This window comes from Centroberyx affinis, unplaced genomic scaffold, assembly GCF_046629955.1.
Source record: "Centroberyx affinis isolate AG114_WGS23_722 - 3 ecotype Tasmania unplaced genomic scaffold, CSIRO-AGI_Caff_v1 ptg001291l_1, whole genome shotgun sequence".
Lineage (NCBI taxonomy): Eukaryota > Metazoa > Chordata > Actinopteri > Beryciformes > Berycidae > Centroberyx > Centroberyx affinis.
Genome location: NW_027279797.1, coordinates 278,897 through 293,284, shown reverse-complemented (window position 1 = coordinate 293,284; position 14,388 = coordinate 278,897). Strand labels below are relative to the sequence as shown.

Genomic DNA, 14,388 nt, shown 5'->3' with positions numbered 1-14,388 from the left:
CGACTTAGTTTATGGAATGTGTCCCTGCTGGGTTTTCATTTCCTCTTTCTCAAAAAGGAATGCAATCAGAGTGCTGATGCTAAAATCATTACCTAATGACTAAAGCCTTTGTATGACTTCTTCCATGCTGCGGCATTCACTTTTATAGACCCGCATTCAGACAGACATCGCTGATTATTGCCTGGAGAAGAGCATCTCTAAAAGTTTGTTTCAGACTGTCTGAGGAGCCAATTGATTCAAATGTGCCGAGCCTGATCAATCGACCCATCAATCACATATGAATCATATATGAAAGAATTTTTAATGCCACATTGAGCTTGGTCCACACAAGGGCTGTGTCATTTTCAACACATCCATGCTGTGATATACATACCAACTAATGTCACTTGCATAAAATTCATTCAAAATTCAAGCTGTCAAATTAGGGCTGTGGCAAATACAGCAATATCATTATAATATACAGCAGGTTTGGGTATATAACTGCCATAATCACCTATGTTTTCACAATTTTATTAAGTGTTTGTTTTTTTGCAGGCAGCAGCATGTTAGCACAAGCATGTGGTCCATAATCTGAAGTGAAGTCATGAAAACGAAAAATGATTTGTCATTGTTTCCTTATCTATCTGCCAACCGTCTGCCAGGCTCTTTTGAGGATCTTTTTCAAGGCATGAGGGGCCGAACTGTTTATTAAATCTATTCCAAATAGGGGAGAATTATTTGACAGTGTTCAGCTGGTGCGGCAATATTGTAGTAAACCAATTACGTTACTTTCCGAATATGGTTTTCAAACTTATGTACCACTGCGGCCCTACGCCGAATGTATTTTCATGACATCTCTATGTCCTTTCAGAAGAAAAGCTTCGTGATGTCGACAATATACGGAGGATCGTTAAATTTGCCTGGCGCTCCTCTTGGAGCATAAATCAAGCCAATCCATCTCTCTCCGACCCGGGTCCCCGGTGGCTTACTTAGAGCCATGCCAACGCAGCACTGGCTGTGGAATGAGCAAGGGTAAGCATGCAAGGGCTGTCCTTAAGCTGAGCCGTCTGACGGTATAAACAGGCCTCTGCCTCCTCTTGAGAGCAATAGGGATCAACCGAGCTTAGTGGGCACGGCCTATGAGGGACCAAACAGGGCCAAAACATGCAACACACAACACAATTGTCTTAAGGATTGCTGCACTATTGAGCATGAGAAAACTGCCCTACATCACATTGCTCACGGGCCCGGAACAGGACCTTGATGCACTCCGCTGAGGATACCCGGCAGACTAAGGCCTTATGAATAATTCGGAACATTCCCTCTCTTTTCCAGGGTGATTTAAGAAAGCGAGGCCCTCAAAAACAATTAGAGATCGCACTATGTGACTGCCAAAAAGAGGGAGACTATAAAGTAAGGCCGATTAGTTGTACAAGACCCCAAAGAAACCTAGATGATCTTCCGAGCAAAAATGATGCATTTGTTACTTCGGCACCATGAAGGGTGGTATTAGAGGCAAAGGCAAAGGAAATGACAAGACATTTGCTTGTGGTTTAATTTCCTCAATTGCTTTATGGCCATACATAAATGCTTAAATTGGTTTGTAACATATGCTCTCCTCGCTCTGTTTACTTCCTTCATTTAGTGTGACTGAATCACTTTATTAGTGATTATCCCCCCAAAAGCTGCAGGAATGCACAGCATCACACCTCATCATGTAATTTACCCATATAGCAGGAATGGGAATATGCAAATAGTGTCGGAGTATTTCGCAGCCTCAAATATGCCCCTGGGCTGCTTGTCCAATGACACAAATCATCAATTAAGATCTCAGCAGGGTTTGGGGATAATCTAAATTGGCATTATCGCTATCTGGCAATATTTAGAACCGTGTGGGGTACACCGCAACGAAGAACAAACATCACTAAGGGTGATTGGTGGTGATGTGTTTCGACTGATGGTGAGCATGAATGTGTTTGTTTGTGTGTGTGTGTGTGTGTGTGTGTGCACTGTCTATGTTCATTCACAACTGAATCACTTTGAAACACTGACAAAGGTACATAATCATTTGAGCAGCGTCAAAAAAAAAAGGTAACCGGCCTTCGTTTGGTCTTTCAGCAGCGACTGACAACAACAACGGTGGCATTCAAAGCATTTGCATTCACTTTCACAGGAGGTGCAAGTTTAGTTCCCCAGGAGATTTCCGCTCAGTATTCCGCACCTGCCAAATGTGCTCGACGTCGGGAGCTAAAGTTGTCCAAATCGCCATTGTGATTTCTCAGGGAAGCAGATGATTAGTAAACAAATGGTTCGGGCATATTTAATTTAGCTAATGTACTCCCAACGCTCCGAGTAGTTTTCGCTGCGAGGGGGCCTCACATGTCGTCACACGTTGATAGAAAAAGGCAAAGTGCATGTAACATTTTACCTCAAACAGACTGCGACACAGAAAATGTGGATGGTGAAGCATTTCAGATCATTGTAACCATGGTGAAAGTTCAATTCAAGTTCGTTTTCCTGAGCTTTACATAATCCCACACCCTCCAATAACTTGTGATACATGACTTCATTTTCCAAATGTGGACATCTATGCCAAATCTATGTACAACTATGTATTAACTTAGGCATGTTTATTGGAGGTTACTATGAGTTCGAGGAGCAGAAATCCAATAGGGTGAAATAGCTGGCAGTGGCTGAATAGATGTGTCGACTTGGTTGGACTCACAGAAGTACCAAAAACAGGACAAACAGGACAAACGGCCCGCTAATCTGTGCCTTTTTAATTGCGAGATCATTAAAATCGAATTGAACAGGGCCCCAGTGTTCAAATACAGGCTTCCCAAGAGACACGGCTCCATCAAATCAGACTGACGGGCTTTTATGCCAATCAAACATCTCCTGTGAGTGAAATAGTCATTCGTGCAATTGTGGAATAAACCAGTCATCCGAAATAGAAAGTGGTAAGTGGCACACAAAGAGGGCCAGTGTTCGGTGTGGGGAGTTCTCGCAGGGCAGGGTAGGCTGAGAGTAAACATTAGACCTCACTGAGATGCAAATAGTTTGGACTTATTCTGCATTAGAAATACTTCAGCAGAAGATACAGGGAATCGACCAGGGACTAAACAGAGCTTTATTGCTATGCACTTACAGCCCCTTGTCTGTCCTTTTGCAATGCAGATAAGACAAAGTGAGAGAAATAGCTTACATTTATACATTAGACAATTTACTGAAATGAAAAACAAGTCATTAGTTTTGTATAAAATGCTATACTGTTTCAGTCTACTTTGTAAAATTGCTGTTCATGTAAACACTAAGTGAGAGTGAAGACAGCTGCCAGCTCCAAACAGTTCAAATGACAAATATAAAACTATGCACGGGGATGCAGAATAGCAAAAGCTTAAACTGTTTAAATATATGCTAAATTATATATATTTTTCCTTTCAAACTGATATTAGTAGTCTGGGCCTATTTGTTTATTTTTGTCACACACACACACACATACACACACACACACACACACATACACTCCTGTCCTGTTACTCAATTTATTATGAACAAAAAAGTCAATTAACTGAAGCCAAACCTTTAGTGTCTATAGTTATTTCAAATCATTACAACACTGGAGGTAAAACCGTCTTCACATTTCTACAAACCGCATCAACTTCGCCAATCAACCACAAAAGCCTTTTTTAATTAAGTAAACTAGTGCAGCTATTCGACTAAAATATCGCCCGGTAAGTTCAATAGGGGAAATATAATGAACACTAGCAGTAAAAAGGAAACAAACGCAAGCGTTTGCGCCGCTAATTCACACCGACAAATATGAATTGTATGTATTAATTCAGATACATAACCAGAATGCGGCTGTGGCATTCGGCCGCTAATTGACAAAGCCCATAAATAAAATGCCAGTTTCCTGTATGCGCTCATTCTCTCCGATCCAGCCGTTATTATTATTATTCTCAAAATTCTAGGCTTGCACAAAAGCATCCGCCGTAAAAAAACAAAAAAACAACGAAAAACAAAAACAAAACAATACATCCTAGATAGGCTACTTGCATCACAGACATTACCAACACATTTTTTTTTAATCCAAACGCCGCATCAAGACAAAAAAAAAAAAAAAAAAAAAAATCCAATGGTCTTTCAGTCCAGCACAAAAATGCATCTCCTCTCCTTTCCCTCTCTCTTTTTTCTCCCCCTCCTCTACACCCCCTCCCTCTCTCTCTCTCTCTCCCTCCCTCTCTCTCTCTCTCTCTCTCTCCCTCTCTCTCTCTCTCTTTCACTTTCTCCCTCTCCCTCTCTCTCTCTCTCTCTCACTCTGGCCTGGCTGTGCTGTCTGACTGTATGAATAATGTCCTGCCTTTTGTAATGAAGGGGGGGAAAAGGGGAAAAAAGGACGCTGGAGTGGTAAAGCCCTGCTCCCATGCACTGACATTGAAAATGAATGACAGCTTACCTGCATGCCAATCTTCATCAGACTGACACTGGGCTGACAGCACAGCCTATACTCCTCCACACAGCCGGTGACGTCAGCCATGCCAGGCCCCTCCCACCTCCATCTCCATCTCCTCGCCTCGCTTTCCCAGCACTGGGCTGGTGATGCCTTCAAGTGCCCATCGGAAGTATCGCGATCACGAATCGAGCTGCCAAAGAACGGTACCCCCCCCCCCCACCCCCGAACAAAGTTAATATAAATACCGATTTAAGTAAAAGTGGGGATTTTCTAATGCTGCGTTCAAGTCGTATGGGAATAACTGTTGGGATGACTTGACAGTGAGCTTAATGTTTTACAGCAAACCAAACAACCACAAATGAGAAGTTTGATGAAAGTAATTTTGCTGATTTTATTTGAAATGAATACCAGTATTTCCTTCCGTATTTCCTTGCCGGTGACATTAGAATTCAGAGAGTCAGAGAAATTGGGGTCCATCTTTTTCTACTTTTTCTTTCTACGCTTTATCTACCATCATTTCCATGTGACATGAATGCAGAATAAGATACCCAGATTGCTGAGAAGGTTGGGGGGGCCACATCTTCAGAGCAAAAATGGCAGAGCGCGGAAGCCGTATCAACATTCATTCATTCATTTATTCATTCATTCATTTTCTTTCACCTGTTGATTCCTGGTCAGGGTCACAGGGGACTGGAGCCTATCGCAGTAAGGCGGGGAAACACAGATAGACGGACACTCACATTCATACCCATGGGCAATTTAGAGTCTCCGGTCCATGTTACTTGCATGTCTTTGGATTGGGAAAGAAAGCCCATGCAAACACAGGGGGAAAGGGAAACATGCAAACTCCACATAGAAAAGAGCAGGGCCAGGAATTGAACATGGGTCCTTGTTGCTGTGAGGTGAAAGTGCAAACCAAGAAGTCACTGTGTCAACAACTGATGGTAAATATGTGTTCTCTGTAACATATTATTGTTTGGCATTCTGTGTAGTATTGCTGCATGTTCCTCTTTTCACACTTTAAATTGCTACAGCCTATTTGTTTTGAATAAATTAATTAAAACATAAGTTGCATATCTGATGTGCATTTTCTCCCCTTCATTCTGCAGCACAAAGTAGCCTAGCTCTGTCGCACTTGATTTCTTAAGTAAAACAACATCTACCAAAAACACTGCTGTGGGTTACAGGGTCCATTTTCTTATCGTTTCCAAACAAAAGCAACAAGTAATATTCATGACTTCCAAAGGCCGGAAGTAGGAGCTTAAGAGGAGCACTTGAAGGCAACATGTCTCCCTCCAGCAAGCAACATGCACAAGCAACACCACGAGTAGCAGCAAGCAGTGCTAGCGCGCGTGAGCACACGCACGCACGCACACACGCGCGCGCACACACACACACACACACACACACACACACACACACACACACACACCTTTTAAATGCGGATCTGGCCAGCCCCCTGTCGGTCCACATCGTTAATTACATCCTTCAAAATGACAGGTGCCCAAAGCATAACCAAAGTATAAACCACAGGAGATATTTTGACCAAAATATGCTTCTTTTTCGTCTGGACAGTGCCAATGAAAACATAGTAGGCCTAGCCTAATTCCCTAGATATATAATAGAATAGAATAGAATAGGTCGATGGATTTTACACATATTTAACATAAATCTGTGTCATTCAGCAAAACCCTGGCCTGTTATCGGTATTATTTTTTCAATTAATCATTCAGTTGCGTTGCACGCCGATTGTGATACTGTGTGAACTTCATTTCCCAGAATTCTCCTCGGGATTTAGCAAATGCCTCAGTATATAGCTATTTGCAGTCTGTGGTGATGCATGAGAGGAGGAAGCATAGAAAATACAAAACATAAACAAACATGGACCGTCTAAAATGTAGACCGTCTATCTCTATGGTCTTATTATTGTCTGTGTGCACCATGGTGTGCACTTCTTTCCCCCGCATTCTCCAAGATTTTTAGTAAGGATCCGTTTCATTGGCTAAGCTTGAGTTGGTGTATCCAATTGAATTGAAGTTTGCTGTTACCGAGCAGCGGAGCATGTTACTAGGAAGCAGGGAGATGCGACAAAAAAGCAAAGCTGTCCCTGATACTCTTTGATTTGAAAACGTCGGCAGAGTTCGTTACCATTTAGCAAATGACCGGGTGCAGTAACAATTTAGCTTTTCACCGGAAACGCATGTCGAACAGCAAAACTCATTTAGCCTATCAATAAGCATGCAAATGTAAGCTTAATAGTAGCTTGCTAGCACTAGCAGGGGCACCTAGCGCTGGATAACTAGCAACTAACTTAGCTAACTTATTATAATGTTGCTTAATGTCACCGACGTCAGTCGTAAATAATCTTTTATCCACTGAATTAAACTGTCCTATCTGTCTATATAAGTGAACCTTTGCTAAACAAGAATGGCCAGCAGCGTGTTGGGCGTCGGAACAGGCGTTTTCCTCATTGCTCTCGTCTGGATTTTGGCTCTAGTGTTTGGGATGATGCTTTTGAGAGCATCTGGTCCGGCAAAGTGAGTGTTAGCAGCAACCATACACCTGCACCACCCTGTGAGAAAATGTTTGCATAACTGAAGTAAAGAATAACCCCGATACGTGCCTTTCTCTCTTGTATGTAACGTCATGCCAACCTCTGTTCAAAACCCTGCTAGCTTAATGTTGCTTTGTTTGTCGGGAAAAGCACACATATCGTACACATGGCTTAAGACATGTTATTGTTAAGTCAATAGTCTTCTGGTAAATTTGGCATATAAATGACTCACCAAGTAGCACTTCATTACAATAAAATCTCAAATTTTAGATGGTTCACAGTGCCCGCTGCTGCCCACCGCGGTGTATTTTAGTGGAGGAAGATTGTGGGAATAACAGTCGAACCTATTCAAAAAGTTTGAATGTTATCGAAATAAGTGCTGCTTGGTGTTTTGAATACATGCCGAACTGAGAGTGGTTCCTTATGAATCGTAGACATCTTAAGCTATATCCTATCAGGTATGTGTCGTTTGGCGATATGCAAAGCAATATTTAACTGACAGATTTTTGAATGGAGTTCGGCGTGACTTTGTCTCAATACAAAAGATAATATATCGGGGCTAAATGAAGAATTGAGATGGAAATCTGTCAGACTTCATCCACTTAAGTTTATTTTCCCCCCTTAATCCCCCTAAAAAAAACAACAGCAAAAGTAACTGCACTGTCCCAGTCACTTTAATAACTGCGACTCTGTCAATGCTGCAATACTTGAACTCTATGCAGCAGTCAATTTATCCCTGCATCCTGGACTCTAGTAATACTATACTACCTGAATGATGGGCACCAGACACTTTATACTTACATCCTGTACTCCCATGCACCTTGCAGTCTCTGCTGATTAATACCTGAATACTGTGACCCTGTTATGCTGAAATACTTGAATTACTTTGCATCAGTCATCTATAGTCTCATCTTTATTCTTATGTCAATTGCACTGTGACACCAATAATAATATTTTGTTTCACTTATAAGGTGAAGTGACAAAGTTGAAATGAATTTAAACGTGGTGTCATTTAATTGACTGGGAAGTCAACTTGTTTAAAACAGGATAAAGAATACAATTGATTTGACTGGGACTTTCTAATGACAATGACCCAGATTGCCCTGCATTTACAGTAAGTCTTACCTAGAGGACATCAAATCAGAAGTGGAAAGCAAATGGTTGAGAGAGGCATGTTCTGATATTATCCTGTTAGTTTGAACTGTGTCTGTGTGTATGTGTGTGTGTATGTGTGTGTGCTGTGTCTCCCCAGGCTAGGGGTGGTCCCAGTATTCCTCCTGGCTCTCATCATCACTCTGGCGCTGGTGTTTTTCCCTCGCAGCTCAGAGACCCCCTCCCCTTTCAAAGAGATGGAGGTGAGCTCTATACACTGATCGAAAACAGACACACACACACACACACACACCCCATTGTATCAGTTAAAAGCCATGATCAGTGCTAGTATTTATATTGTACTGGTTGATACTGTCAGGACAGTATGCTGCTATTCAAATCGGATGTCCTGCCTAGCTGCATCCTCAGTAGGACAAGGGAAGAGATGTACTGTATGTTCCCTACAGTACTATATTGATACACTGATAGGTATTTTTGCTTGAATTTAAGAGCTATACATGTTTTTGAAATTGGAAAAATATGGTTTGAAAGGCGTCAACACGATGAATAGACATTTTATTATGTAAAGAGATAATGTAAGCTTTTACTGCAGTCAAATCCAAGAAAATGAAATAACATTCATTTCAACATTAAATCACACTATTTATTGTATTGCAAAACATTAAGCTTTGTGATATTATTGTCTTTTATTGTCTCTTATCGTGGCCGAAGTGTAATGAAGACAGTATCATATAATGGAGCTGTACTTCAGTAGAGGACGCAAGCAGGCCTGGAATTTTGTCATTTTTGGTGTAAGGCCATTTGGCTTCCATTACCACCAAATGTTTAGGGCGCAGAGACCAGACAGAGCGAAACTGAGGATTCAGAGCCCATGGATAAACAACTGACTAGCTGAATGGCCATCTCATGCCTAAATTTGTACTTCCAAAAATCCAAATACATTCAGTGGGGTATGATGTCTGCTCTCTTCATGCACAGTGAGAAAACAAAGATACCAAGAAAGGTACTAAAATAAATTATTCCCTTGTTTCATATTTACATGTCAGTAGTTACAGTTGAACAAACAAGTATCTTTATTGCAATAGAAGAAATATAGTCTGTAAATCTCAGTTAGGCAATTTATACCTTGTGTGTGCATGTGTGTATCATGTCATTCGGCCAATTTACAATACAGCACACAACTTTTCTTTTTCAATGTCAATTAAGCATTTTACAGTCAACAGTGTATCCTTCTCGATTGCGTAATATCCATCCTAATGTTAATTAAATAATTAACAATAGAGGGTACGTTCTCCTGTCATGTGACATCATTGTAAATCTTGCATATAAGCAGAAGATTATGGGAGTTATGTGAAAAATTCAGCTAGGATGTGGAGATTCATAGTTCAGACTATAATGTTTACAATAATAGAACTTTTACTTTGTTTTATGGATTACATCCTTCTCAAAAAAGAAGCCTGGACATTGTATCTGGGATGTTCTGATATTAACCAGGATACTGGCCCATGTACAGTAAACACATGATCTTGTTTGCCATTGGTTTTCAGTTCTGCGTAATATTATGCATGAAGTTATCCAGTCAAAACATGGCAGTAAGCTTTGATAACTCCAGGTCTTCTCATTTCTGGGGTGAAGATAAAACTGAATTGTGTCTTTCCATCATGAAAGATGTCAATGTTATTGATTGTTTGCAGACGGCATTGCTGTAGTAATTTATTTAAGGTAGTTATAAAAAGAAATGCACAAAATGCTCGGTTTCTGCAGACCAGTCAGGACATGGTGCAAAAGCTCTGCTTAGATCATATGTAGTTACAACTAGCTTGCTTTTCTTGCTATATTATTGGCAGGAGAACAGATAGGCAGAAATTGTGTTTATTCATGGGCACAGGTTATATTCAGGATAGGGGTATTAAAGGTGCATATCCCAAATAAAACCTAAACCGGGATATGAGCCAGTCTCCAGAATACTGTGCGCATGTAAACTTAGCCCCTGTGTGTGTGCGTACATGTATGCGCCCACATGCGCGTGCTTGTCGTAAAGGCCTGTTCTGCTTTATCTTAGTCCAACAGCAACACAGAACAAACACTCCCCCATGTTGCCTCCAGGTCGTGCCAATAAGCCAGCCAGATCTGCCAAGCAAGCTGCCACCCCATAGAAATAGCAGAGCAGAGCCCCGTCCTGGCCAGCTCACATTTTATAGCCTTTGTGCAGAGGGAGAAACCAGACCCGAAACACTTGAGAGGCAGGAAAATGGGACTTCCTGGGTTTCTCTGCAAGCCTTATGGGTAAAATCAACTCGTGCCTGCCTCAACGATTGAGGCCTGTCGTTAAAGAGACTATGTGTGAAATCAATTGTGCCGATGACAGTGTCTGATGCTAGCAAAAAGTGATAATCAGTGTTGCATATAGAAGCCCTACTGGCCTGCTTTGTACAGTCTGGGAGTTCTCAGGCTTGATTCCCTGTGGAAAATCCCTTCTATTCAACTGGCAAGTTATCTGTCTAAATGGGGAGGGCAAATGATAAAATATGTCAGTTAGAGAGGAGCTCACAGGGCTATAAAATGTAGCAATTATGAGGAGTCTTTTGACAATGGGTTATATTGAAACTTTCATCATTATGCATTCTTTTTCAAGGTCTTGTTTAATGTATTTTTCACCCACCACTGATTGATATTTATGCTGAAATCAATGTAAATAAAGAGGCCTTATACAGGACTAGCAACACTGAAATCTTGCGTATTAAAAGGCCAAGCCTATGTGATCACATATTTAAACAAAGGCAAACTTGAAGTACTGATTTATTTGGAGTAGTCAAACGCATTTTCAGAAAAACTATTGGTACAGTTTGAGTCTGAACTAGTAAGCAGAGGAATATAAGGCTGGCCCATAAAGCCTACAGATATTTAGCTTGGAGTTTTGCACAGTTAGTGTATTAACCAGATAGGGATTCCTGATTAGTAACTGTTTGGCATATTGTGTGCCTATGTGTGTTTGCCTATGCCAGTGCATGTTTGAGTTTGTACGCGTGCTTGTGTGCAAGTAACTTTGTGTAAGAAATGTCTAAGCTCTTGCTGTTAAACAAAAGTAAAATATCATAGTGCCAATTAGGCCAGTCCCAGACCGGGGGTGGGGGGTTGGGGCTTTACACCAGAGCACCCCCCCCCCACCCTCCCTCACCTCCCTGCCTGCCTGCTCCCACCCTTGCGCTCAATGCTACATTAATAAAACATGGACCCTGCGTTGGGCTCCTGCTTGCTGCGTAATTGCCAAATTAAAAAGTGAGATGTGTTAAATGCATCCATAAGAGACAGCGTACACCACCCCATCTCTCGTAGACACCAGTGCACAGACACACACACACACACACCGACTCACATTCCACGATGGTCCCTGTGAAAGCTCTGTCTTTAGTCAGCAGTAGGGCTGCTGCTTTTCTGGTAATATCAGGCTTAAGGGAGTTTTCTCGGTTTGTATTCTCTTATTCATGGATGGCTCATGATCTAAATATTAACACAGGCCCAGAGCTACCAGTGAAGTGTTGAGATTAAATCTATTGGAAGCAGCTCTGTAAACCCCAAACTTGTCTTAACTAAAACATAACCATTGCCAGTGTACAGGATCTGCTGTATGTGCTGTGCCTTGTCTCCATTCAATCTGTTAAACCTGACTCGGGTGAGCCAGAGTGTGGTAGGGTTTGTATCTCCACTGATTATCCATGTAGACAAAGAACAGTAGGATTTGAAAATTCAGAATCAACATTTAGTTTCAGCACTAGTGAGAGAACAGTGAAACAAACTCGAGTCAGTTGACACTTGAATAATTTTTCCTCTCCCAATTGATTATTTTGTGAGACATATCAGTTTATTGCTGCTAACCATTCAAACGCAATGCTGCACAAGTCTATTACATGATATACAGAAAACATTCCAATAAGAATCAATAACCATTAGTCCTCTATGCCTTATAAAATAAGCCATATGGTTTGAATGTTAAAGGAAATGCTTGAGTGAGGTTATGTCATCTGGGTTATAAACTGGACACCAGTCACAGATGCTGTATTGAATTAAACCTGTGACAAATTCTGGCATTGCAGAACCACCTCCCTCAATACTCTAGGTGCTTACACAACACTACACCTACACTTAGACTAAATGAAAATATTCATTTCACTGCAATAGTTGAGTAATGTAATGTCCGGAGGCAAATTACATTAAGTGTGCTTCTTTAAAGATGACTGTGGAAAATGTATTTCTACAGCTGTTTAGAACTCAAAATGTACAGTATATCTTTAAATTGGCTTTGACTCCCTTGTCAGTTTCAGAAAAGATGAAACAGTCAAAACAGTGGGCCTGCTGAATGCACCACAGACTTAGGCAATTTATCCTTTCAGTATTATCTAAAATTGAATCTAACTGAGCATCCTTGTTGCCAAATGTCCACTCTTTTCTCTAAGCCCAGTGTTGACAGCAGTCACCAGTTTGTTGCAAGGAAAACCCTGGCTAAAACGTAACCTTGGGCAATGTTGTCCATCAGTGGCCAATCACAAGCTGATGTTGCTTGTGTCTTATGTCTCAACTGGTGCTACAGCAGCTGGCTTAAATTCTTCAATGGAGAGTGAGTGGGCCATGTGATTGCTTGCTATCTGAAAACATGGGAAGACATTGTATTATAGTCACTGAGTGTCTTTTAAGGCACCCTGTCTGCATTCACCCTCATCATGTTGGTAAAATTGTTGGCATACTATTCATTAACTAGAGTGTGCTTGTCTGGTTAAGATCAGTTTGTATATGCATAGTCAAATGTTAGGAATGTAGATAGTTTAAGTAATCTCAACATATTTTTGGAGTCAGTTTGACTTCAATTTTCAAGGCAACAAGTGATTGTGGAATTTTTTGGTAGATTGTCTTTCCAAGGCCTTCAGAACAGCACTTGGTCCCACTCCAGCCCAGTAAAGCCTCTGTGAAAGCCCTCCCATGACATCTAGTGGCTGAAAGAGGAAATACTGAATTTATGAACAATCAGCCATGCTTTTCCCACTTGAAGCACTAACTGCTATTTACTCAGTACATATGCATTAGGGTGTAATTATTATTAATAGCCCTTAACTGAATGGGTTCACTGTTTTTCTCTACAGATAGTGGACAGATTCTTCATCGGCCGGTATGTGCTGCTGTCGCTGGTGAGTGCAGTCTTTCTGGTGGCGCTCTTCATGCTGCTACCCCAGCATTTCCTGGAGCCAGTCTATGCCAAGCCCTTAAGAACACACTAGAGCTGCCAGGGTCAAAGTTGGCACTGGGTTCGCATCGCTGATGTACACAACTTGAGACGAGCAGGGCCAACAAGGGCCCTCCCGCCCCCCTTCATCTGGAAGTGGACTGCAGAATGCATCCCAAACAAAAACAGTGGGAGCGCCAATGTTTTCTTCATGGCCAACTGTTTGTTCGTTGTTGATTGGGTTATGTACAGCCAACTGAAATGAAGGATCCAACATTGGCCAGCTTGTTTTAGCATTCACCAATACACAGGACTTGATGTTGCAATCATTTGTGCCATAATCCAAGGTAAACATTCACCTTGGATTATGGATATATTGGGTATATTTCTACTTTTTTTCATTGCACACATAAAAATTGAATAAACATTTTATATCTATCTTGAGAGTATTAGAGATATTTTAATTCATTCACACAAAATGACCTGGTCAACTAACATCAAAATGCCTACCTACTAACTAAACCCTGCCACTCTTATGAATAATCAAATACTTAATCCAGACTTTCCAAATTTACTCCAGATACACCTTGTGTTGCTGTCTCTTTTGCAGCTGTTTGAAACAGATAAATTGCATATGCGGCTCCTCAACTGATGATCATTTTTGGACTGATGAACACAGTCTTTGAATATCCTAGCAGGTAACCCCTTACAATAAGGGTACACTAAGTTAAGGGTTAGTGTTAACTTAGTGTACTGTTAATTAACAGTTAACTAATGTGTAATTTACTAATGGTGTTCATGTTAACTAAGGTATTAATTTATACATTATTTAATAGTATCAGAAGATGATTATTAAATAATGTATAAATTAATACCTTAGTTAACATGAACACATTAGTAAATGATTACCAGACACATTAGTTAACTGCTAATTAAGGGTTAGTTAATGCTTATTAAGCATTAACTAACCCTTAAGTAATGTACCCTTATTGTAAAGTGTTACCTACTAGCATAAGTATATGATAGTTCCTTTTTTTATGTAATAGTCAGATGGCTTTGTTTGTCTAAGAA

The 14,388-nt window shown here is 40.9% G+C and overlaps 1 protein-coding gene across 1 annotated transcript; it reads left to right on the top strand.

Moving 5' to 3' along the window:
- The first annotated feature begins 6,516 nt into the window (after window positions 1-6,516).
- tmem218 (transmembrane protein 218) lies at window positions 6,517-13,755 on the top strand. Its single transcript, XM_071525396.1, has 3 exons — window positions 6,517-6,972; window positions 8,242-8,344; window positions 13,238-13,755. The coding sequence occupies exons 1-3, from the start codon at window positions 6,863-6,865 to the stop codon at window positions 13,370-13,372; spliced, it is 348 nt and encodes a 115-aa protein (XP_071381497.1). The 5' UTR covers window positions 6,517-6,862; the 3' UTR covers window positions 13,373-13,755.
- The last annotated feature ends 633 nt before the right edge of the window (window positions 13,756-14,388 follow it).